The sequence below is a fragment of the Falco naumanni genome, chromosome W (assembly GCF_017639655.2).
Source record: "Falco naumanni isolate bFalNau1 chromosome W, bFalNau1.pat, whole genome shotgun sequence".
NCBI lineage: Eukaryota > Metazoa > Chordata > Aves > Falconiformes > Falconidae > Falco > Falco naumanni.
Genome location: NC_054079.1, coordinates 21,684,310 through 21,711,270, shown reverse-complemented (window position 1 = coordinate 21,711,270; position 26,961 = coordinate 21,684,310). Strand labels below are relative to the sequence as shown.

The 26,961-nt window shown below is 43.4% G+C and overlaps 1 protein-coding gene across 8 annotated transcripts in view; it reads left to right on the top strand.

The window, feature by feature from the left end:
- LOC121080579 (transcription factor 4-like) overlaps positions 1–26,961 on the top strand; it is a 239,926-nt gene that overhangs the window by 99,983 nt on the left and 112,982 nt on the right. For all 8 annotated transcript variants that reach the window (XM_040578703.1, XM_040578705.1, XM_040578702.1 and 5 more), the window contains one exon: positions 21,692–21,753. In XM_040578703.1, coding sequence (XP_040434637.1) covers positions 21,692–21,753 — 62 coding nt within the window. The remainder of the gene's footprint in view (positions 1–21,691; positions 21,754–26,961) is intronic.

The following is a 26,961-nucleotide window of genomic DNA, read 5'->3' as shown; positions in this document are numbered from 1 at the left end:
GTGTCTTGTGTTTTTCAGGGCTTTGCATAAAAACTGAGAAAAGGCATGTTGGACAGAAAAGCATGCAGGAGATATACTTTGCTCTAGTAGATGTTTGATCAGAATTTCCCCTATGCACCTTTTTTCCTATTCCCTGTCAAAACCTGCCAAACAGGAGCTTGGTCAGTCTCTGAAATAACACCATATAAATGAAAATGCATATCTTAAAGCATATGTAAAGAAGCCCTGATGATTCTGTGTGACAGCAGAGAGCTAAAAGAAACCTGAAAGGTTTTGTTTGTTTATTTTTAAATTAATTTAAATTAATTTTCGTGCCTTGCGACCAGAGTATATTTTCAGATTTTTAAATGAAATTCATCAGGGATTTGCTTGGGTGAGACCTTTCATCAGGTGAGCCTCTCTGTGACAAGAATGTCTTTCCAGATCTACAGAGTCAAGTAGGATGAGCAGCTTTAGGTTGCTTTTGAGAACTGGAGGTTTTTATTTCAGCTGCCTTTATTTCATCTTTGTGTCCTTTCAGAAATTGCAGTTTTCTTTATATTATTAATTCAGCAGAGTTCAGGCAAGTTACAAAGGACTGGCAAATTCTGTCCAACAATGGAAAAAAGGTGTTTTGTTTCAAGTGACGTTCATATCTTAGGTTTGCTTAGGGGAGTTTCTGGGTGGGGAGCAGGCATCCCACCATCACTGTAGGGTGAGCGTTCACTGGTCCATGTTGGGACAGGGGTGAGTTGTCCCAGTCATCAGCTGGCCCAAGGGGTTTTGATACTTCAGATATTTATTTTTTTTCCCCTATGCTTATAAACAGCTTTCTCCTCATTCATTTTACAGACACAAGTCATTTCTCTTCCCCTCCCTGGTCCACCCAGATGATGTGGCTGTGGTTAGCTAGGACTTCTGTTGCTCTTTTCAGGTTTTGTTGGCGTGTGGGAGGCGGCTACTGTTGGTGACCTTGCTGGGGTGGCTTTGCTGCGTGGTGGGCAGGTTATGTTCAGGTTGTAGTGGGTGCCATGACTTGAATTCATTCTTCTTCCGTCCAGCTAAGCAGCTTGAAGGGGACAAGGCAGTGTTCTGTATATGTTACCCACCATTGCTTCTCGGACAGAATAGGTTAAAACACTTCCTTCCCCACAGCAGCACTCCAGCATCCCTTCTTCCCGGGGCTCAGGCAGCAGAGGCAGGGATGTGGTGCTTGCAGCTGACCCCACCGCAGGGGACCCCCAGCTTGGCATGGGGCCGTGGTCCCTCCTTGATGTCTGTCCATCTATCCACCTGGGGTGTCAGGCAGCTCTGAGGTGCTGGAGCACCTTGGAGGGTGAGGTGCTGTGGGTGGTGGTACCCATGCACACCACGGGCATCGGCAGGCACTGCAGCCTCCATGTCCGGCCGCGCTTCCTGGCTCTCTCTGTGGGTGCTGTTGTTCTTGTCACCCATCCAGAGCTGGGATCCATCCCTTCCCCTGCGATGCCCCACGCTGCCACCTCTCCCCTTAAAACTCCAACCTCTTTTGGCAAACCTGGCCTAGGGAGGGCAATGGGGCACAAGCATCACCTCCAGCCCTGGGGTGCTGCTGCAGCAGGCCAGGGAACCCCGACTCTTGCTGGCGAGGTGTCTCCTGGCCTCCTCCCTGCACGGTGGCGGCAGAGCAGAGATGGCAATTATGAAGACGTCAGTCAGAGCGGAGGCAGGCGAGAGGGGAGATGCACTCCAGATGAGGTCCTGGGGGAGCTGAGGAGGGTCATTCATGTATGACCATGTGTATGTGTCTGACAGACTATGAAATGGTGCGTTGTTGCGCGGCTGCGCTGCACCTGGGCCCTTCATCTGTGATTGATTGGTTTGGTCATGTGTAATGGTCCCATCTGCTCAGTGTTGTTTTTCTTTTTTTTACTTATAAACACCGTTCCCAGCGGCTGGGAGAGGATGAGCTCGGTTTTGTCATCTTCACTTACATTTTAGCTCAAAAAAGTGGTCAAGGAGGTGAGCTTGAAAGGCTGCCCGAGGAGTGCAGCACCACAATACTTCTTATTTTGTGCCTTGGCTGCTTTCTCCTCCCGTGTGGGATTCAATCCCAGCTGGGATCCGACTGGTTCACGAACCCAGAGAGACCCCAAACCCGAGAGTGAAGTGATTTGCACAAATCTGTGGATAGTGACTCTTACTGCAGCGAGTTTTTTTGTAACCAAGCCAATACTTAATTAAAACCGCTGACATCATGGTGTTATAATTAAGCATGGCATTAATTAAGCTGGAATAACGATTTCTTTTTATTAAGAGCCGTTCCAATTGTATAAGCGCATGATCGGCAAAACCAAAATAATTTTTTATTAAAGGAGGAGAAATCAATCCCCGTGTTTGGGCTTGCCGGGAGTGAGCCAGTGGCAGAAGTAGTGTCAGCAGCACAAACTTTGGGGGGCTTCGGTGTGAGCGGGGAGTGCGAGAGGTTGAAGAGAAATTTGGGTTGTGTGGTGTGGTTTTTTTTTGGGGGGGGGGGTTTTGTTAACCCAAAAATGCTGATCGGCTCCTGGCATTCTGATGGCTAATTATGCATCAGAGAGCTTAGACAGCTGCATTCATCATCATAAAATGTAATAATTAATGACATTCCAACAAAGAAAAATATGCAAATGAGTTCTCATTAGCATTTTCATATTCAGCTTTGATAATGCTTTTGCTGACAAGGTTGTAATTAATGAAAATTCATGTTGCAGTCAGGAGATTGGATCGGTTTCATTCCGCTCACAATTCCCAAATGCTTGCATTATGGAAAATCGGCGGCTCTGCCAACTTTTCAGGGAAGAAAAAAACACACACACACTAAAAGCACCAGATGCAAATTAATGGTAGGGAGCCTTTAACTCTTTAAAGCCCTATCCCCCAAGACATCCCCCTGCGTGCAAAAAAAAAAAAAAAACAACAACAAAAAAACCCAAAAAAACCCCCCCAACAAACTCAATGCAGAAATAGCTTGATGCACAAACATCAGGGTCTTAATATATCTCTGGGTTTTTTCTCAGAATACAGGAATTCCTGTAAACACACAAACACCCCCTTATTTCCTTTTATTATACCTGTGTCCTAATAAACTCTGAGAAAATTAGGCATATTATGTGGTCTGTTATCTCCCAGCCTTATCTAATTAATTCAACAATTGTTTCTACATCCAAGGCTTCCTTATGCCTAAACAGATCCATTGGCATCAGCTGGATGGTGGCTTAGTGTGGAGTGCAGGATACTGCCCCGGCTGTTTGCTGCTCCTTAGAGGACAGGCATTCGCATAATTTCTTCTGCTGCTGAGTTTCTTATCAGGCCTCCAAGAAATACAGCTTTGCTCCCTACTACCAACTAGCTGGGCAGCTGGGATTTGGGAAATGGCTGGAGTTGTGTCCTCAGGCACATGATGGGGCTCTGGTGCCCGGCTGGGTGCTTCCCTTGGGGCAGGGCTCTGGTCACGGAGTCGGGGGGATCTCTTGGCATGCAGCAGTGAGCAGAGCTGGGCTTTCCCGGGACCCAGCTGGGAGCTGGCTGCAGCACCTTGTGCCGTGCCATGCTGGGGGAGCTCTGTTGTGCCACCAAGGAAGAGATAGGTAAAGCATCCTAGGCCTGTGGTGGAAGGTGGGGGCAGCCCCCCCAGCTAGTGCTGCCCCACAGCCGTGGTAGGGGTAAGCGAACCGCTATTGTCAGCACCTTTTCCAGGAAAAGACAAACTTCAGGCTGCTTATTCCAGGATTCAGCAGCACACTGGGAGCGTGCCTGCCCGTGGAGTGCCCGGTGCCTAGTGCAGACCGCTCCGGCAGGCAGGAGATGCAATTCTCTGGTTTGGGTTTGCACTTATTTATTTCTCGAGCCCCCAAACCTAGTAGCCAGGTGGGACTGGGCAGAGCAGCACTTGTCCCTCTCCAAGGGAGGTGTGACCCTGTGTGGCTGCATGGGGGGGGAGGGTGCTGAGCCCGTCTGGTCCAGAGCAACGCCGCACCTCCCAGCTTGGGGAAAAGAGCTTTCTCTCTCCTCTCTGCCCATGAGCTATTTGAGCGCCATTTCTACACAGATCATTGGATTTTTAAGAACTCTTTGTAACTCAGTACTATGGAACTTAATTTGTACTTCTATATAAAATAATTTGTATTTTTTTGCATAACTATTTCTTTAAAATGCATCAGGTTTTACTTTTTGGTATAGTTTCCTTTTGTATGGGCACACTGCCCAAGTAGATGGTGTAATGTCACCTGTAAGCAATCTGAATAGATAGGTTCCTTCTTACGTTTTAGAGAGCTTTTTATTTCCTTTATATACAGCACAACTATTGCTGAGAGACTGTTCAAGATGGTGTTTCTTTTTGTGTTGACTTTTAAAGAGATTCCTGATGCAATCGGTTCTTCCCCCCACCCCAAAGTCTGTGTTTTTGGGCTCAGTGAAAAATCTGTGATTTAAGAAACTTTCCTGGTACTGTTAAAACGACATCATATGAAATCCATGGCCATTTTTTAAAAAAATGTGTAAATGAGGAAGTGATAGAATAAGCTAAAAACACATTTGATCATTTAGACACATCATGTTTTAATTTTAGAAGTTCAACGTTTACTTTTCAAAAAAATAAAAAAAACAACACAAAAAAACCCAAACCCAAACACCCTAGTCTGAAAAAGAATGTCTTTTAAAGATTACTTATTTTTATGAATGCTGTTTTTTCTGAGGTGCCGGGTTGGCATCCCCCGACACTGGTGCTCCAGCTGCCCCTGGGAGAGCGGGGTCTGCCCGCACTGCGTGGGCATCATGCCTCTACTGTGGGGATGGTGATGGGAGTTGATGGGCGGCTTGGGGGGCTGCGGCAGGGCAGTTGTTGCTGCAGATGTGGTTCTGTGGGGCTGGGTACGCTTCTGCTAAGGACCTGAGTGAGACCAGCAACGCGTTCTCTATACATTCCAGTTTATCCAGTTTTAGAGAGCTATCTGGAGACAGATTTATATTGCGCAGATACCCAGTGACTTAGAAGAAATAGTAGGAAAGCATAAAAACTTACACCTTCATAGCTTTTGCAATTATTTCATAAAATGAGAGACCACTGCTGCTTTGTACAGCGCTTCATACGGGGTGTCCCTGGATGTCGGTGGGACCTCAGGGTGCTGGTGTAATACTGGTCTGAGCAATCTGAACTGGTGCTATTATGGATAAGCTTCACGTTAGTTTATTTTCTACTAGTAAGGGACTGGAGGTTGCCTTGGTAAGGGCCAGATCCTGCTTGTTATCGTCTTATGTGGCCATTCCCCTTGACTTCAGTGGCGCTGCTGGCAGGAATAAAGGTGAGAATTATTTATATTTAGAAAACTACAAAGGAACTGTGAATATGTTATCAAGCTTAAATACATCTCTACTATGCAAGCTCCTTAAAAATATAATCACAGAGGACTTATTGGTATGTTGCTCCTCAGGGAGGAGCTGAATAAAAGATCATTATTATTTTTAATTTATGGTGAATGAAAAGCAATGGGATCTTGAATGGACTGAGAGAGATGGTTTTGTTCTTAGCAGAAAAGCCTTGGTATATAAGCACCCCATATATTTTCTATGTTTATTTGATCCTATAAAATCACAGAGCACTTGGGGTAAAATATTCAGAGATGACTGCCGATTTCAGGATGTGCTATGGAACACCCTGGGTCTTTGAGGAAACCAGAGTGCCCTTAAAAACTTTAAGTTCTGAATACTTTATTCTTCTGAAAATCAGGCCGTAAAGTGATGCATCTGAAATTAGCAACTGCTTCCAAGAGAAAAAAAAAGAATTTAATGCATTAGAAGAAATAAACAGCTCAGCAGTGTTAAAAAAAATAATAGAATAATGGGGTAATTTTTCCATCATTGTAGTATTTCCTAGTGAGAAGCCCATTCCCACTGTTGTCCTGGCAGGCTGCAGGAGCGTCGGCTATAGCAAAGCATCCATGGCTTCCCAGTGCTTTTGCAGGGGAGAAAAAGATATTATCCCAGGCTTTTTCAAACCCTTGCAAAGGACAAAACCCAAGAAGACTAGATTGTCATCTTATCCTTCCACTATGGCATTTTTTTTTTCCAAAAAATACTTTTTCAGGCCCATTTTGGTATCTTCTTGATCTTCATAGAAAATAAATTTCATTATCAACCAAGGTGCTTTATGCCTTAATTCCAGAAACCTATACAGTGTTTTTTCTGTGTTCTGGGAAATAACGCCATTTCCAGCAGAGGATGGCTGCCTTTCGTCAGGCCAAAGAAAAGTCCAGATTTGATTGCTGCTTCTGGTTTGCCTTTTAAAAAAAAAATAAAACGCCCTTGCAATTCCTGCCTGAGTCCTCTGACCCTTGCTAAGCTTGTCCCAAGTTCTGTCTTGGTTTGAAATTTTACCTTTTCAGAATGTTATCATCTCAGTAACAGTTCAGCTGGGAATAAAAAGCAAGCCAGCTAATAATTTATTGTCAGAAGTAGAAACATTTGCTGCGGTTGCTAAGGTGGACCATGGGAAGTCTGGGGTGAGCACACCCTGGTCTTACCGTGACTTGGTCTTGATGACAAGAACTTCCAGCGCTATGTTAAAGGGTTTTGAAGGTGGCCGAAAGTTAAAATTATTGGAACTTTCTTCTGTCTGGCTGTTTTGCAGGTGACAGTGATAGCCAGCTTCTCTGTGTTAAGTCTACCAGCACCTTTCTGAGAAAATTTTCTGCAAGAATATTTTTTCATTGGAATTCATTAGCGTAATCGTTCAGAATTACTGATCACCCACAGAAGGAGCTATGAGAGTTCAACGCTTCTGAAAATCAAAGCATATTTTCCATAAATACATGTAACAGGCTGCTTAACAAAGTGCAATTAATAAGTTGCTACTTTTCGGGGGGGGGGGGGGAAGGAGGAAATTACTTTTGCTGGAGCTTAATGGGTTCTTGTGGCTCTAATGTCAATTTAGGTCAGTTGGGAGCATTCCGTTTTCAGGCAGAAATCAGGATCATTACAAGCACAAGCCTGAGTAAATCTGTTTTGTGCAGGTGAAGTAACACTGCAAATAGACTCATTTTTTCTGAGAGGCAGACACCAAGGGCTTTCTGGCTGCAAGCAGGCCGGGGAGCAGACTGATGACTGCTGTGTTTCCCGATGCAGCTGTGTGCAGCTGGCATGCTGGATGCAGAGATGCTCGTAGCTGAGCACTCGCTCAACGGCAAAATTTAAGGCAAGCAAAATTTTCAGCTGCTCCTGCAACCAGCAAGCACTGCCGAGACTGTCCTTGGAGAGGTGCTGCGGCTGACCTTCTTGTCCTGCATCACCCGTTGGACGTTGCCAGAAGGACCAGTGAGACAAGAATGGCCAATGGTGCGTGCCAGGGGTACCAGACATAGCTTGCTTTTCTTTCCTACTATCCCAAACCTATAAAACTTGTGCCTGAGTGCGGACTTGCGTCCCAGTGAGGTGGCTGCATTGGTGGTGGCTCTAGGACTTCTGAAACTTTTGTGTGGCAGGTTCTCTGTGTTGGGGCTCCAGTACTCCCTTCATGAAACTGGACATTAACATTATGGACATGGACAGCATACTAGGCTTGTACTTGGACTCATTTTTAGCTGCCTGAAATTTTGTATCTGGTATATTTAACTTTCTGATGAGAAGACAAAGACCAGTTCCAGTAGTTGGGTTTTTTTAACTTTACTTTTCCTTTCTTTTTAAACATCTTTTGATTAAAAACCTGGTATAGGGAAAGTAAATACTTTGCTAAGGTTTTTGTTCTCTTTCATTAGTGGCTCAGAAACCAGTGCATTCAAAAATAAATCCAGGTCAAAATTTCAGGTTTGCTGACAAAACACAGAAGTTCATCTGCTGTACTTAAAGGCTCCTTGGATCAGGTGTTGTTTCATGATATGGACATTTTAATTAGTAATAAAAACGTTGATCAGGATTTAGTAGTGGAAACTGCAAAGCACAAATACCTGCCTCGTTTTGCTTTGTTTTACTGGTGTGAATTTAGCTGATTTTCTCTTTCCATCTCCCTTCTCTGCTTCATTTATGTGTGCACATCCATTGCTATTGATAGCCAAGCAGATAGGCGCATCGGTTAGAATATCGTGAAGCAACGAGTTTATTCCATGAGCCTGTAGAGCTGTATTACAGAAAACATCCATTTTAAACCATTTGTCTACTCGATGGTGCTAGCCCAGTGGCTCACCGATTCCAGGAGTGTTTTAAAGAGCCATTATCTATTTGATGTGTGCCCAATTAAACAATAAATAGTTTAGAATGGCACATGCACTTTCTGTCTGGGCGCCTGGGAATTTTTCTGTGCAAACAGTCAAATGGCATACAAAATAAACTGCCCTTAAATGTGTAAAGGACCAGGGAGCTGAGGAAGGCTGTTTCCAGGCATGCAGGATGGTTCTGTTCCTGCTCCCGTGGGTGCCCGGAGCAGTTGCCCCAGGCGTGTCCCTCGTGTTCCTCGTGGCAGAGCTGAGGATGACCGTGGGTCCTGCTTTGCCCCAGGGCTGTTGGGGGTAAATTGCCCGCTGGGGCGCCTGCCTCTCCCTGCGCCAGGATGAGACCCGCAGCTGGTTGCAGCTGGAATAGACTCTCTGCCAGCCCCCAACAACCAAACCCAAAAATCCTTCTCTGTCATCTCTGACAGTAACCTTAAATTGTAAAAACACATTTTGAAAGATGTGTGACTTTTGAAGAAGTTGATGTCCTTTTAATATGCAGGATCTTTGGGGGAAAAAAAGTACCCTTTTTAAAATTAAAGCACGTGCCACAAAAGCATGCATTTATAATCATAGGGGTCTTTGTTCCAGTGCCTGCAGTACTAAATGCTAAATCAATAATAAATTTAAGATCTGTGTGAAGAACTGCAGCGCTGGAGTAATGGATCCAACTTTTTTTTTTTTCAGCGTTGGCTTCATAATGGTCTTTGTTCTGCCAGCGTGCCTGTTGTTCACCTTGCCTTTCTGCCTGGGGTAGTCCTGAACCATCAAGTTCAAAATAGTAACTTCTTGGTTTACAAAGAGTCTTCCACAATTTTAAAAGCATTTTTTTTCTATTTTTCTGCTTTAATCTTTGTTTGTGGGAGCAAAATCAATAGCAGTTTTACAAAAATACAGAAATAACAGGAATATGTTTGAAGTAAACTAAAAACATTTTCTTCCCAGGAGTAACAAAATACAAATACATTTTTGAAAAATGACTTTTTTTTTTCCTGCTGAAATTGGTATTTTAAAAGTTCGTTAAGGACTGCTTCACTAAAGTGACCCCTGTTCCTATTAATGATTTTTTTAATCCAAATTTCATGAAACATTAAAACCTCGATGCATTTAAACATAAATTTGTATCCCATAACACCTGCTGTCTCAGTCAGTGTAGACAATGGGCTCTTCCGAGGGTCTTGTGAGACTGGCACAGCATTGTATAACCCAGGTCCTCCACAAAATGATTCCCGATGTTCCCCAGCAGACCCCAGACCCCCCCGGGTGCCTGCCAGCTCCTGCTGGGGGACGGTGGGTGCTGCCCCGGGTGGGCACCCTGGCGCAAGCCTTGGTAAGGGGTAGAATGAAATTAATTTGGAAAATTACTGGGCTTAACCCTTAAAAGTTTTGAGAAATACTTACTTCTGAGTAAGAAGACATTTAATACTAGAAAAAATTATATTATGTTACAAGCCTAGAGAATAATTAAACAGTGATGACATACCCTTTTGGGCTTAGAAAAGCATAGATTGGCCATGGGCGTGCCGAGTTCAGTGCCCCTTGCTTTCGGTGAAGGTGTTTCCCTATTCCCGTGATATTCCTATTCCAGAGATCCCTCTGGAAATGTCTAGGTTATGTCTGTTGATCTCAGCACTGGGCAGAATGGGTCCTTACTGGTAGTAATGTTGGCTTGGTATTTCCAAGGTTGACACTGGAAAAAAAAGGGATTACAAAAATAAGCGCTTAAAATTAGGTTCCCAATTCCAGAGCCCAGGAAGTTATTTGTGTTTGAGTTGTGCATCAGCAGCTTCCACTGCCACTGGTGACACTGGCTTGGATTTACTCCTGCCTATGAGACTTTATTTAAATGCCTAAATAAGGCTGTAGCTTTGGTTACCTACTTTTATTTTTTGCATCGTGACTCCAGGGCATTGCCCAAAAATGGTTACGCAGTTATTTCTGCAGATTCGATTGCTGAATGATAGCAGACCTGCATATGATATTGGACCAGGATAACAAGCTTATAAGTCCTCTATCCTCTCACACAGAAAAGATTCTCTGCAAGGAATTCTGGAAAGACTAGTTACTGTTTTCAGCACTGCATTTCCAAATTATTTAGGAACTTCATTATGTGCAGCTAATTTGCATGGTTTTTCTTCTAATTGGGCCATTTGTCATTTATGTCAGTCAAGATCAATCTCCATAGGTGTGGCAAAGCTAGTATTCCCAGTTCATGTGGTTTCCCAACCCGCTGCTGTGGCAGCCGGTTACAAGGTTTTGGCTCTTCAAAAGAAAGTGATGCTGAGTGGTGAGTGCCTTACAGAAAGGGTCGCTTTATTATTTGCATCTTTGATGAATTCAGTAGTATGATTTGGTAATCAAAACGATAAAAAAGAAACCTGTGGCAGCTGTGGGCTTGTATAACTGCTCGGAGTTGGATCTGGTTGTGTGCACACATGTAATGAATGTGCACGTAGTGTTGCACGGCGAGAAGGCTTGGGAGGGTGTGTGTAGCTCCCCCATTTGCACCATAGGTCATAAAGCTACAGACCTTGGAGGTGGGAAAGATCTTTCAGACCATCCGTGCTGTTACCTTGCCTGTATAGGAGTTCTCTCGACAATAAGGGGCCAATCTGGTAAAAAATGGGTGCCTGCAAGTAGTGGTGGGTGTCAGCAGGGTGAGGACCCCTGCCAGCTCTCAGTGTCAGAGGTCCACACTCTTCACTGGGGTGACATTTCTACTGAGAACTCCTTGGCAAGGCTTTGGGGGCAGGGATTTAATGCAGTTTTCTTCTTTTTGTCACCTTTCCTTTTGCTTTGGTCATGAACAAACTACTAATCACATTTATGCTTGTTAATAATAGAAATACCCTCCAACTAGAAAATTTACCAGGTATAAAAATGGCTTGATCAGGAGTACTATTTAAAGTAACCAAGATCGTAAGATTTTGGAGCATGTAATTTTGGAAAACCACCTGTTCATGTGTAGCTAGCTTGGTAGGTTGAGTAGAGGCTTTGGAAGGGCTATATGAAAATTGAAAGACTACAATATCCAATATATAATAAAAAATAAGGTAAATCAAAGTAAAGTCTATAGTCAAACTCCTTATTGTGATGCATTTGCTGAGCTTCCCTCTTCCATCGTCGGCCCTGCTCCTATGCCATATGGTCTACCATGGAACATTTAACTTGTCAGATATAATGGATTGTCCTGGAAGCAGATTTTTGCTTTGAGCGTTCAGCTCCTTTCTTGCATTTCACTCTCAGCTCCAGGCTGCAGGATGAAGGATTGTGGTGGAAATGCAAAGAAGAGACACACAGTTGATTCCCCTTAAGAGAGTGACCTATATGCCACAAGATTTTACCCATGTAAAGAGGCATTATCCCTGTCACTGACCCTAGCAGGCTGCATGTCAGAACCATTTAAATTTGTCTGGACTTAACAGATTGTGCAAATGTTTTGAAATCAAGTGCTTAGGAATAATAAAGGCTTGTCATTTCAACTTAGGCAGTGGCAACGCAGCTCGCGCTGGCCAAGGAATGAGTATTATTTATTGTGACCTACGCGTAACCTAAGCTGCCTGCCTTGTAGACCTTGTAAATTAAGTTCATCTCCCAGGGCTACTGAAAGTTAAAAAAATATATTGTCTGATAAGGAACCCAAATAGCCATTACTCTGTGCTGTAAAGCAGAGGTCAAGGTTGGAAGTGATCGTTTCCACAGATGGGCCAGTAGCAGTTCATTACCATCATGCATGTTGGGGTTGCAGGAGGTGATGGACATTCCTCCTCGGTGCATTTGTATCTCTCTCAACGCAGGGAACTGCCGTGGTTGGGAGAGGGGCCTGGGTCGGCAGCTGAGAATGAAGTGCCTTCCACTGGAGGACTCTAAAGCATGGGTAGACATTTACCAAGTTTTCTATAATACAAATGTAAGCAAGCAATTTCTGAAACAAACATGACAGATGACAAATTCTTCCCTGGATTGGTTTGGGTTTTTAAAATTTCTTCCCACTTAAGTATAATATAACCCAATAAAAGATTCACTAGAACCGTAGGTAATATTGCTGTCCCGTGCTGTGAAGTTATTAAAGAATCTAGGATAAAAATCTGGCCCTGCTAAAGATACTCAGTTTTATTTAATACTAGTGCAGCTGGTATTTCATCTATAGAGAACAAGAAATTTGTAAATCAATCTGAATTTTGCTCTTCAATGTGGCGTGCCTTTCAGGTGTGAAGCTTGTATTGAGGGATGGTAGGGTTTGTTTTTTTTGCGTGAAGGGTTATTGGTTTTTGCATTTGGCAGCAAAAGGAAAATTGTCAGCTGGTAGAAGTGGGAAATCCCTTTCTCAAGGACTGACTTTTTTTTCAGCATAGGAACAAACATTCCTAGGTGTCTTTTTACAGGGGAAGCTTTATCGTTCTTGATCTGAAAGTGTTGGAGAGCGTGTGTACTGATGTTATGAGTTTGTTTGTATTCTCAGCCCAAACTGTTTGTTCCTGAAATGTTTAGGAAATGTCAGTTCTCAAGTGTAAAAATCTTACCAGGGTATGCATGCCCTCTGCTGGATATTACCAATTTGAGACTATTGGGTATTTTGTAATGTTACAATATATTTACCACATCATTCCTGATGTTTTGCTATACAGGGAGAAACTTGTAGTTTGTTTTGTCATCTTAGCTAATCCAAATTATCCAAGCTGTTGTTTTTAAACCATCTAAATTATAACACTGTTAGCTTTCTTCTTTTATATTTTCTGTACTGAACGATATTACCAAAAAATACCATTTCTGTAGAAATGTCCAATTGAGTATTTAATCTCAATATAAAGCAGTATAAGAGACTTGGGTAGTTCTGTCTAGATGTGCAGAGAGCACGTGAAAACGAGAGAGGAGCAGGAGGCAAGCTGCTACACAGGCACTGATGCTTTTGGTACCCAAACCTGAAAATTTATCTTTACCAGCAGGCTGTTAGGGTGGGTCCATGTGTGCTTGTGCTCGGCATTTTTTTCCTTCTTTCTGGTGAGTAGATGATGCTGTGGGTTTAACTGGGGCTTGAGGCAGGAGGGTGGGCTTGGCAGCGAGCTCTCGGATGTGGGGCTGGCCCACTGGATCTGGGGGTCCTACTGCCTGGGGACAGGCTCCCCCAACGTCCCGGGCTTCCACCTTTCCTGTTGCCTTGGGAAGGGATGCAGCTGCCTGATGAGAAGGGTTTCTGTTGGTCATGCGGAGGTGGAGAGTTGATCCCCAATCTGTACAATAAGGCTTTTGATATCTTTATCCTTGCTTAGTAGCCTTTTAATAAAGGCTACTAGATAGGGGTGGTTTACAGACCAAGGATTTAGAGCCCAGACTTGGGCTGTGGGAAAGTTTATTGTCTTCTTTCAATTCTGTCTTTCATGGCCTTAGATCTTTATCTAACTTGTTTTAAAGTGATTCTGGTTTTATGCTTGAATGAAAACCCAGGTTTCCAGATAAATGATAAAGATCTCCTGAACTGGTCCCTGAACAAATGATGAGGGATCACTCTGCAGTGTATTCCAATTTAAAATAACCCTGTGAGGCTTATCTAGGATAAAGCAGTATCCAGTGCTTTACGTTCAATTCTTATATATTGTTTTCGGGTCTGAGGTATTATTACAACAAGTTCTTATATCTTTATGAAAATGTTGCCCCTTTTTTATTATTCTGATTCTCTAGTATTAGATAATGCTTTCGATATTTTATTTTTTTTGCTCTCCAGTGCCTGTCTTCATCCTCTGCCCATCTTTTGACTATTGTACGTTCTGAGAATTAGAAGGGTGAAACACAATGAATGGGTTTTGTTGAGTTTTTGTTTCTCTCCCAAACAAATTTGCCTATTTCCAGAGTGATACAGGTGTTCAGGCTTAGATGATCATAATTATTTCCTCTAGACTGAAATTCCATACACATATGAAAAGGAAAGAGGACTAAAGATATTTATGAAATCAGATGCATCTTCATTCTAAATGAAGGATTATCTCCTATAAATGTTCCTCTGTTCACAGCTTTGGAGTGTAAGTGCCCGGTTGCTCTAGGCTTGCTGAACGTGGCCATTCATGCAGCACCAGGCTCTGCAAAATGAACACGGTAGCCCACGGCAGTGAGGAGTCTTTAGGGTTTCTGCAACTTGTTAAATATAATTTCTTCAGACGGCATTGAAAGAAACAGTTGTTTTGTCTAAATACCCAATTTAATTATGAAAGTTTATTATTCTGGTCTCAATTAGTACATGTACTTGATATTAAGCTCATTAATGTTCCTTATCCACAGAACACAGTATTATTTATTGGTTGCACAATAGCAGTGATGGCTACGAAATGCCAATACCTGCGTATCCTCTGATTAACTTCAAGGTGCTGAAAACCAGTTGCAAAGGGTGCAGTGAGCTTGTTCAGACTGGATTAGACACAATCAATCCTGTAATGCAGCTGTCTCATCCAGGCAAATAGCCAACTATGATCGTCAAACCTTTCTGTTATGGGATGATGTGATAATCTTTACAATCTAGTTGATTTTGGTGGGACTAGTCAAGGACCAAAGGACCACTTAATGTAAGTCTGGTAGAATATGGCCTTCAATATTCTCACTTCATATTCTTATAGTTTCAAGTATAGCTTTGCCAAAGCTATTTTGTTTTAAAGACACGTAAACAGAGAAGTCACATACTGCCCTGTAATAGATGCTATTATTTGGTAGATTACAGAAATAGATTGAGCAATTTGCCTTAGTCTTTTGGTTTGGGTCCAATATTTCAGGAACTGAGATCAGTGAGAAAGAAGTTGGTCTGGTATTTTCGTGGAGTAACTGAATATGCGTAGAAGGGGCCGTGGAGCTTGGGGCGAGTGGCACTGGGGTCAGTCCCTGCCCCGCACTTGAATCCATCAGCCGCACGGGTGGTATTGGGCAAAGTTTGCTGAGAGCACCGTGTGGGTGCCCTTCAGCAGGCTGGACTGCCATTATTCCCATCGATATATACATGCGTATATGTACAGACACGGATACATGCACATAGTGTGCGTGCAAGGAAGTAGCTTGGCGTTTGGGAATTAACCTTGCCTGTTTAAGTGTAAGCACTGGACCAGGGAGGTGAGTCAGTGGTGAAGTCCCACTTCTACTCTGAATTTCCTTGCTTTAGGTTGTTCAAGTCAGCTCTGTAGCTTTATTTTAGTATAGGTTTTAGGATTTAATTTCCTTTGCATTTTGATAGCACTGTTTTAAAAAAAAATAATCTCCCTTTGTAATGGTACTTGCTCTGGCATCATAACATCTCTAAGAACCGTTACTGTTTACTGCACATCAGTGTAAGTGCAAAAATCCTTTCATGTCAAAAAGATCTGTTTCCCCTAGCATTGTGCTACATTTCAGGGTGTGATGCCATTCAAATTATTGGGATTAATACCTTCCCTTAGCTTTGTATCTAGTTTGTGGACCTTCCCTGTATCAGATGCCGTGTCACTTGTACTATTTTGTGACCGTCATGGCACAAACTTTGCTTAAAATCTATTAGATTTCGTTCTTATTGTCTGTACTTCACATATAGCACAAAGCAGAAATAGCTTATGATACTTCCATTACCATCGGATGAGATTTTGTGATGTAAAGCACACTGTTCAAAACCTCACTGCGATAAATCAGGTATTTTAACTTGTATCCTACACTGGTAAGTGCGCTACTCTTGGCAGAGTGTGAGCCAGGTCAAGCCCGAGTCAGTAGCTCAGCCGAGCTAAGCAACTCTCTGCTGTTTGTGTGTTGGAAGAGGAGAAATCCCAGTCAGACCCCAGTGTCAGCGCTGCTCGGCCCCGTGCCCCCCCCCAGGGACGATGCCTACCGAACCTTTGCAGCGCTTGCCCCCGCACCTCACCTTTGCCCAGCACCCCAGCACAAGGGCTGCCTGTTCCCCTGCCAGCTTGCTGCCTGCAGCTGCCCGGGAGCTGTGCCATGAGCCCCACTCTGCCCGCTTCGCAGCCGCCAGCCACCGAGGGAAGCTCGATCGCACAAAGGGGGACAAGCCTCCAGCCAGCTGTTAGCCCTGGTGCCAGGGACCGCATTTGGATTTGCATCCTTCAATTAAGAGTAAAAAAAAAAAAAAAAAATATAAAGCATTTACTAGGAAAAGCATTTTTGTTTTTCTTTTTCCTTCAGGGACCGCATTTGGATTTGCATCCTTCAATTAAGAGTAAAAAAAAAAAAAAAAAAAAAAAAAACAAACAAAAAAACCCCCCAAAAAATATATAAAGCATTTAATAGGAAAAGCATTTTTGTTTTTCTTTTTCCTTCCCCTCCTTTTTTCCATCTCCTTTCTCTTTTAAAGAACATAGTATTCAAAAGTTCTGGGAAAATAAAGAAGCTACCTGCTGGCTCTGCTGGTGAAACCATGGGTAGGCTTTTTTTCCGTCCAGGGCTAAAGAGAGCGAGGCCTGGGAGGCTGTCCAAGGAGGGCATGGGATATATACATTTCTCCGGGAGTGAGGTGCTTATAAGTATAAGCTATATAGTGTACAATGACTCGTTTATTTCTATGAGTTTTTTCCTCAGATACTTTATAATTCTATACAAATTTTTAGCTTGATTTCTCTGCTGAACTGAGAAAAAAAAAAAAAAAAAGCACTGATAATCTGGCTGTCGCTGTCAGAAGGTGCTGTGCAGAGCCGGTCCTCGTTGCAGGCAGGTCCAGTTTGCAGAGCCCTTCACTCACGCTGGTGAGCTCTGAGGTGAGTCTGGCACTCACTCCCTGGAGTGCTCAAGCCCTCCCTCTCATGCAGCCAAACTGAAAGCAGCATAAGAAAATTCTGAATGCAGGAACTATAGGTTAAGGCAGAAGTAAACTGTTTCATGATCCTCATAACAGTGCAAATAAACCCTGCTACAGCCATAACACGTTTGTGTTCGTTATGTACAGACAAATGTGGAACTATAAAGTTCAGCCCATTCTTCAGTTGCTGGGAGCTTTTTCTCAAATATGCTCCACCTCTATGTTCCCCGTGCCTGGTCGGACTTTGACACTGAATTCTCCTTTAATTTGTCATTCACTGTAGGGGAATCGATCGGGCTCCCTTCAGGATGCATTTGAGACATCGGACATCAGGGGAAACAATCATTAATTTTCAAAAAGCGCTAGAAATGCTGTAATGAATAAGAAATCTGTTTAAGCAAAATTGCAGACCTGAACAGACCAAAATTCACAGCTGTTAAAATTCCAATCCCTAATACAATTACTTCCCCCCCACCCCCACCCCCTTTTTTTTTTTTTCTTTCTGTCCCAGACAAGTTTCCCTTCTTCAATGTAACCGAGAACTAAACCCCAAATGTAGGGTAGTGGAAACCTGAATTAGAATATTCTGGTTGAACTCATCTCTCAAAAAATGTCAAACACTAATTCAATGGAAACATTGAATTGAAGTCATTTATAGAAATAACTTCACTTCCTTTTCTCTGCAGAGAAAAAGAGTTTCCTCATGCCTCTCATTCTGCCTACCAGAGAAAAGCCAAGGTGCCCTATCTCCCAGGGCAGGGGAAAAAAAAAAGTGTGTGGAATCAGATGACTTGCATTTGTGCTTTGGAAGTTGCTTAAATTTTCTACTTAATTTGATTAATTTTTCAAAACACATCATGGAAAAGCAAGTAGCTTCTTTATTGATTGATTGGCAATCCTGTGCTGCTTTTATTTTCTGTAGTTAAACAAAAATGCAAACAAAATATTTATGAAGCAATCGTTTTAATTTAGTGAAGATAAGCAGTATTTTTTTTTCTAGAGGTATTTAGAGAGCAGAGACTTGAGATTCAGTGTTTGTCAGAAAACAGGAGCTGCATGTAGTTCTTTCTTTGTCTCTCCTTTGATTGGCATGCACTGTGTCAATTAATTGAATATATATATATTTACACACATGCTAAGTTATTGCCTCCAATAATAATGGAGATGCTTCTTCTGCCTTACCTAAAGAACAAGTGCATACTTGAAAGTTATTCACCAGCCTTTGTAGGTCAACTTCTTCCACGGAGCTTTGTTTCAATTGTCAGATCATAAAGCCACGGAAGGGTATAGATCGTGTTGTGTGTTTGCAGTGCTGGTAACAAATGGCACATTTTAGCATTTGGTCCTCTAGGTAGAAAAAAATTAATCAGATGTCTGACAAGATTTGTTATTCATCTCTATTTCAGGCTCTCTTCCCCCCCCCCTTTTTTTTTCCTCCCCTGGCTTACAACAAATATTACTAACGGGTACTTTTAGGTTTTAAAATATGGACAACAGTACTCCATGCAGTAAAAGACTTGAACGATTAATGCTACCCTTATGCCTCTTTTGAGTAGTTTTAGCCATGGGGCTTGGCACTGCCACCATTGTCTTTGTGCCAAAAAATATCCGCAGCGGCTGCCGCATTCTAGTACTAGAAGGTTGTCTCGAAAATTCCGCAGTGAATGCGTCGGGTGTCTACATCGCTGTAGACATTCTCTCTTTTTTTAAAACATTTTTTTTTAAAAAAAGAGAGAATCTTTAGCTCTTGCAGACCACAGAAAACGCACAGTACAGGCTGGGGTGTTCGAGTGACTGAAAATGATGCATAATGTACAGTAAATGTAGAAATTCAGGAGAAGCTTTTGTATTTGTGAGCACAAATAGTTGCTTAAAGAGCCTACTCTTGCATATTATCAGCACTCTTGCAAATTTTATTATCTGAAACAAATGTGCCAGTGAATTTTAAACAGAAAATCAACATCAAGACTGTAGCTAAATTTAAATGGACAGTTTATACTCTCCCCCCCCCGCCCCCCCAATGAAGTGTCATTACAAAAAGTATGATAATTTCATAATTACAGTTGACAGTGAAAAATCTATGTATGTATATCTTTTTAGTGAATTCTTGACTTTTTCATAAATTTTGGTTATTTGTTCTTAGTCGAGGAGGCAGATTTCTAGCTGTATGTGGGAACAACAACAAGAAATGTAATAAAGTTAAAGGCTTACACTATCAGAATGAAATGTGTTCACTCGTGATCTCCAAAGTTATCTGTTTGGTGGTAAAAGTGGATGCTATAGTTGAAATCTTTACAAGGAGCATAATCCTAAAAAAAAAAAACAACAAAAAAAACAAAAACCAAAAAATTCAATCTCCTGCTGGCTGCTGTGCCGCTTTGGTACCTCACAGACTTCGACAGAGTCCTGGACGAGTGCCCATTGATGTCATGGAAACACTCAAATTACTGAGAATGATTCATGTCTATGCTGTTCTCTTATCCTCCCCCACACAAATAGAAGTAGATTTTAACCCTGACAACTTGTAATTTGCAGTGGGTTTATTTTTGTATCTGGATAAATATTTTTTAACAACTGAAATTAATATGAGGCTGCCTGTGTCTGATACGATAGAAAAGAAGATTACGGATACTCAGGCAGCAGCGAGAAGCGTGTTCAAAGTACCTTTTGTTGCTGCTTGTACTTGGTTCCCCTCAACCCTATTTTTCTGTTTGGGATTTTTCCTTTCCCCCCCCCCCCCCCCCCCCCATCCCTGTCTTCATTGCCTGTTATTTGCATCGACTTTCTGGCCCTCTTGGGGTGATGGGAAGTAGCACACGTAACTCCAGGCATGCCAGCAAGACAATTTGTTTTCAGATCTCAGCATTGGACTCGGGGATTCACGATTAAAATTTTATTGTCATTTCAATCTTGAATTATTTCTGCAAAGGCTTCCCAGTACTCTGAACCTGAGGGGGGCTATGGAGAGGGTGATCCATCATTTTTGTATAACCAGATACAAGTGCTTTCAAAAGTTATTACATGTGCATATGTCCTATGAATTGCAAATAAATTTTGGAGGTTCCCATGTATAAGTAACTACTTAATGTGGAAAACAAGAAAACCAAAACCAATCAAGAAACAAAAGCAAGCTCTAGAGTCTCAAATGATGATGAGGAGAAAGATGATTTTTTTTTTTAATCCCAAACCACTTGCAACAGTCAAACTTTATCAATAATGCTTCCAAAGGGCAATCAAACCTAGTAGCTGTATAGTAAAGGAAAGGCTTGTGGCATCAGAATGTGGCCACACCATTTTGGGAATGATTAACATGATCTCTGTCATCTTTTGTCTAACAATCTGCTTCGCCATGGGCTCTTTAGGAAATTTGGATCGCATTGGGGAAAAACCGAGCAGCAGAGCTCTGCGTCTGTCGGGCAGCAGCAGTGCCAGCTAGGGACCCCTCGCTTGGGCCTCTGAAACTGCTCAGGGCACTGGCTATGGTCATCGTTATCATCTGGTATTTCCAAATGCAGTTCAAGGTTGTTTTTTAATGGCTTTGGTAGATGTACTGGTGCAGCGGCTCTATCTCGGCGGCGCAGGGTTTGGTGTGGGGTTGGCACCCCATCTCCCGTACGTGGGGGTACGCAGCCATGTGAAGCTGCCTCCTAGGTGCAGAGGGGTCCCTGGCGCAATGCACACAGAGATAAACCGAGCATCTGGTCCCTAGTAACTGGTACCGTGTGTTGTGGGTTTTATGCCCCAGCCTATAATAAAAACTTTAATTTTATGAGGGATTTTTACTGTGTTCTTGCATGTTTTGTTAGATAATACCTCCCCCCCTCCCGTGATTATCCTCACCATAAGGGTGGTCTTTTAGTGTCAATATGTTTTGTATCAGCCCTCTTGACTGCTCTTTGTCTCTGGAGCACGTGGTGCAGTGCTGCTCAGCCATGACTTAATTCTTTGCAGAAACCACCTCTTCCCTTCTTGATTTTGCTCGAGTCTGGCCTTTCAAACCTGAAAGAACCTTTATTTTCCTTTGTAAATATGGCATAACCATAACTGGTACTGCAAGTAAGGCTGTTGGAGCAGAGTGTTAAAGGCTTCCTGGGGAAGAAAAAAGGGGAAAAAGAAAAAAAGGGTACTTAGGGCTGGCAGAGAGCCTTAGCAGTTGTTGGGCCCCCGTTCAAGTCCCAGTGCCGCTGGGGCAGCCCCAGTGTTGGTAGCAAATGACGAATTAATTCCCAGTCGGTGTCTTTCTCCCAGGTGTAAATTCCATCATCACCTGGATCATGGGGGAATTTGCTCCTGAGAAAGAGGGGGGAGCCACATCCCCAGCAGCTCTTGGGCAGAGCTGGTTGGCTGGAGAGCCGGTGAGGGACTGGCCATGTCCCCGGCGCAGGGGAGGGACAGGTTGGGTGCCTGGGTACTCGGCCCGAGCCAGAGGGCAGGCATGGAGGATGTCTGCTCACACCTTCAGCCAGTGCAAGCCTGGTAAATCCCAGTTCCAGAAAGTGTGTGGAGCAGCACAACCAAGATTAGGAAGTTTATTTCACATCCTCATCCTCAGCATGAAAAAGTGTTAATCCCTTTCTATTGCCTACATGCATTACACAGGCAGCGCTGCCTATTTTACATATGTAAACAGCATTAGGAAAATGTGGTGAACATCATGTAAAGTGCTTGGAGAAGCTATATATGTCTGTTTATATCTGTTATACATCTTTTTTTCTCTCTCTTTTTTTTTTTTTAACAGGTAAAACAGAAAGGGGTTCATACTCATATGGAAGAGATTCGAATTTACAGGGTTGCCACCAGGTAAGTGAAAGTCTGCTCAGCAGAGGGGTTGTGATAAATACTCTGATAAATGAGGTTTGTTTCTTAAAGTTGTACATCTTAGGAATATGCTCCATCATAAACAGCGATGCCTGCAGATGTGCATTTCTCAGAAATGGGCTTTATTTGCAAGTGCAGGTTTTCAAGCTGCTGCCTGAGCTTTTCTAGCCAGGATACAGTTACTGGAGGCTATGAGTACTTGGGTTGACCTAATACTGCCCTAGTCAGAGCTGCTGCGAACTATTGATTATTGTCCCTTGCAACAATGCCGGACTGTTCAGCATGGCAGGTCCTTTCCAACAGCACAACTTCAGAAATTACAGAAGTGGAAATACACCACAGAGCCTGTGTCAGCCCCTAGCTTTGGATGGCTACTGCAATAAATTACAGTTTTCATAGAATCTGTATGATGTTGTGTGAAAACAAGGTTGTATTGAGGGATAAAAATGTCTGTGAAAATATGATTTGTTGTCCCTTTTTGTTTCTGAATTGTTTTTGGCTGGAAGTCAAGGCCAGCAGGCTAACAGCAAAGCCGTCTCAAGGGAAGCATGCGTGGGCTAGAAAAATAAGAGTAGTTTAATTAAATAATAAAATGCCAGTGTAATACAAAGGTATAGCGTATGTGTGTGTGCGCCTCTGCACTTTGCATTTGCATACTTTTAAGTCTCCAGAGAAAGTCTGAGTCTAAAAATACTATCAATAGCCAAAAGTCTGTGCTTTGTTTCAAGACAATTGATTTTTTTAAAAGACACTTTCTTTTTAATTTCAGTAGCAATATTAATCATGTGTTTAAATTCATTTTGATCTTGAAGAGTACTAGGCTTCCTTTTCTTTTTCTAAGTGCAGTAGCTTTGCACTTTGGAAAATTATTGAAAGAATTTAATAGCCTTCTTAATATTCAAAGCTTTATACTGTTTAAATCTGCCAGGGGAAAAAAAACCAACAAAAAACCAGCCAAAATGCATATTATTTCCCTATAGGAAAGGGAAGTACTTGATCCCTTCTTTCCTTTCGTGTGTCTATGTTCTTTAATGTGGGGAAACGGTCTGTTCTTATGTTGTTGGTTTAGGGGTTTTTTTTAAACATTTAGTGTAGAAAAATGAAATCATTTGAGCAATTAAACAGAAATTTCTGTTGGCGGTGCACCCATGTTTGCCATCGCTGGTGCCCAGAGGCCAGGGCCATGCTCTCAGCCATCCCTCCACAGCCCTGCGTGTGCTGGGGGACATCCTGGCAGGGCCTGGGCAGGCTCTGGTGGCCAGCTGGCTCTGGGGACAGCATCCTGGGAAGGCGAGCGGCGGCAGGGAGCTGGGTCACAAGCCCCCCGACCCCGCTGCAAGGCTGCGGGGTCCTGCTGGTGGAGGCAGGGTGGGCAGCCCCGGGGAGCCCTGGTGGCAGTGTCCCTGTGCAGGTGGCCATGGAGCCTCTTCCACTGGCTGGCGCGGGCCTGCTCTGCTTTGCCCCCTCTGCTAACCTGGCTAACTGGAGGGAGATGAGGCTAGCTCAGCCGCCAGGGAGGCCCCAGCGCTTGCCACTCCTCGTGTGTGGTGTTTGAGTTTTGGGGACGTTTCCCGTGTGACGTTTCACATGCGGAGCCTGGGCTGGGAGAGGTGATGAGGGAAGGCTGCTTTGCCTTGCTTAAAGCACTGTTTACATGTTTAGTTCTGTGTGGAACAAACTGAAAGGATACAGAGCTGCTACCTGGGGGAGGTTTGCAGGCCAAGCTGTGAAAGGGAACTTAGTGATGCATTGAGCCTTCATGTCCAAAACTCTTTAGTGAGTTGGTAAGTGACTTACTGATTTCACTTGCAATAACCAGCACAGATAAGGGAAGAAGATTTTATGTGTAACCCTACCCTCACCTGCTCGAAAACAACTGCAATAGCTCTTAATTAATTTTAGGGCTTGTTTCTAGCTAGTCCTCTTTGCCTTAAAATCCTTGTATGCTTTTGCTTTCTGTTGTTAGGAGGCATCAGGATGTGTCCCTGTCCCCAGTGCTCGCACAGCCTTGGGGAGGGGATGTTGTTCCCAGGGTGAAGTAGCACCCATCCAAGGGTGAGACCCATCACCTCTGTGGCTCCAGCCTCTTGGAGACCCCACTCTGCTGCTTTCTTGGGTCTGCTGCCATTTCACGTTTCATCAGAAAACATACCTTTTCTCTGCTGCATTTTGCTTTTAGTTTTTCTGTCAGTCTTCCTGTGTTTGAATGATTTCATGATACTGCAAGTAAGTTAGAAATTGTTCCTGAGATCAAAATGGCATTGCACCTAAAGAAGTTATATGGTCTATGTGTGCCTTATGCGTGGACTCTTAATGCGACTCATGTTGTGGCCTCTTTGTGCGCATCTATATCTGTGAATGTCTGCAGGGTACGGGTGTGCATTTTCTTTAATTTGCAAGTAAAAAGTTAATTCTAGAAACTAAGGGCAGAGGTGCAGCTGTAGGCTTGAGAAGACAGTTTGTCATAAACAGATAATTTTTTCTTAGGCATCCTCAGCTTTGTGTCCCATCCAAAGTGAGGCAGCACTTTGCACAGGCTCCCAGGGGGAGTGGGGAGCAACCTGGTTCCAGATATCCCCAGCGTCAAATGATACGGAAATTACTCAGTGTGACATTATGTGGCATCACTGGGTGCTGGGAGCGTGGAGGGGTCGGAGCAGCTCAGACCAGTCCCATGGGGATGGCTGGTGGGAGCTGGGGGCACCCACCCAGCCCTTCTTGCACCATGCCACCGCCTGGCTTGGCCTCTCTCGGCCGAGTGACAGATCAGCAACCAGCTGAAACCCCTCGTGGGGAACTGTGGGAGGACGGTTGCCTGCAGGAACAGGCAGCATGGGTTCTGCCTCCTCTTTTCATGCAGCACCAGCCACCTGCAGGAGAAGCCCACACACCGCTCCTGCTCACCAGACTTCTGGAAGTGCCAGCGAGCTCCTTCATATCGCCCAAAATAGAGGATGAGCCCTGACGGGCAGTGCAGAGCGGGTCAATGTGAGCACCGCTGCCTGTCCTCTGCGCTGGGGAGATAGGGTCTGTCAAGAAACCAGAAAAAAACATGTATCCGTAAGGAAGCCGGTGGCTGTGGTTGTAGTATGAGAGTTAATCCCCCCCTGAATGATAGCATTGAATAATTAGTTTTTACACTTCAGTGGACTGGTTCAGGAGTTGCTTCAGAACTCAGTGGGTGCAGATGTGGTCAGCTCTCTGGACGGATCCTTGATGGTATCGATGTGGCAGTGTCCCGTGGTTGTGTAGGGTCAGTGGAGAACTGATGGAGAAACCCCTGCCTACCCGCCCTCCTTTTCTGTGGTCCCATCCATGACAAACTGAGGAATATTAGGAAGATATTGCAATGCAAGTGCTAATAATAAAAATTCCAATCCATGGAATAGGGTCATTCTTTCTACCATATGCATCCACTTTCTTGAAGTATAATGGAAAAGTGGATGAAGCAGATGACCAGTGCCCAGACAGGAAGGAGAAAAATTATTTCTAAAATAAGAATCTCTCAAATTCCTGAAAGGTACAGAAGGAATAATGCTTAATGCCGAGGCTGGACCATCTGTTGTCTGTTCTCCAGGCTGCAGAACTATCAGGATCCACCAAATTATTAAGAAGTATGAACCTTCAGGCTTAAAAGAAAATTAAAAGCTACAAGTCTCCTGCAAGATTTCTAGGGTGTACTTTCACATGTATTGAGAAAGATTAGCTTATCTAGACAGAAGATACTGAAGAAAGCTTGGTGAATTCCAAAGGAAATATTGGTGGCAATATTGTGGATTGTTGAGAATCCCCTGAAGCCTTGAGTTATTGGAGGGACTGGAGTAGCGGCTGTAGCTGTGTGAGCTCCTTTTTCCTAAACCCAGGAGGTGCGTGCACATTTTGTTGATTTCTGAAAGGTAGATTGCTACCTCCAGATGTGATGCATTGCTCTCTGTAGATGAGTTTCTGGAACAATTAAGGAAAACTAAATACCTAACGATATTGAACTTGCTACCTATTAATCTTCTGGTAGGGAAAAAAAACCCCAACAACCTCTCTTCACACAAATAGCAGCAACGATCTGAGGTTTCATCCCTGCACTGTGTTCACACCAATGAGAGAAGAGGTCAGATACACAGCAACCCATTTACTTCAAGATGATTTTTATTTCCGAGCCTAGGGCCCAATTGGGCTCTCACTGAAAACCATAGCAAATGCAACACTGATTACAGTGGGAATGGAGGTAAGCTTATCTTGGGAACTATTTAATTCCATTAGAGAGAAGTCATCTAAGAAACATGTACCGAAGTTGTTGTCAAGACACTTTTGAAACACTGGCTTCATTGAAGTTAATGACAAAAATCTCATTTCATTCAGTGAAGTCAGGATTTTGCATGTTGTCTTAATTCTGTGCTACTTACCATTTCCCCAAATATATATATTTTATTTTTTTTTATATTGTGCTGGTTTGGGAGGATTAGCAAGGAAGTAGTATTAAAAAAAAAGCATACCTACTTGATTTCTCTAACTTTATTCTGGTTTCTTGTATTAATCTGTTATTGTTGGTTGGGTGCTCAGGTTGTAAGTAAGGGTCTGCACATGGTAATGAAGAGCAATGCATCTGCTGCTGTATTCAAAGAGCCTCATGTAAATCAGCACTGTAAAGAGGTGAAGGCAGAAAGAGCTAGAAGGAATGCTTTGGTAGGTAGAACTGAGCATCAGCCGCTCGGCTGCAGGGGCTGGTGCAAGGGTCTGCCGGAGCACGGCGGTGGGAGCAGGGAAATGCTCCGGAGGAAACGGCAGCACCTTGCTCTGGCTGGGGAATCAGCTCGTAAATCCCGGTCCTTCGGTTTCCCAATGGCAGCTGAAGGTGAGGGGCTCCGTTAGTTGGACAGTGTTTACAAAACACTGATAGTCCTTAGTGCAAGAGCATCTGGGTACAGAAAATACTATTATTAGACTAACGGTGACTTGTGCTGCCTACAGTCGTGTGGCTCCACTGATCGGTTAATAGTCGACGAGGCCAACTTTGAGTAATCCAGAGCTATTGCGCTTTCTGAGCAATAGTTAATTCAAAAAAACAATGAATAAAGAGAACTGTAAAATGAGCTTGACGGCCAGAAAACATACACCATAGATTTCCAAGGCAACACACAAAATTGTATGTGGGAATAAATTAGACAGTCCTTTGAAAATTTGGATTATGCCTTT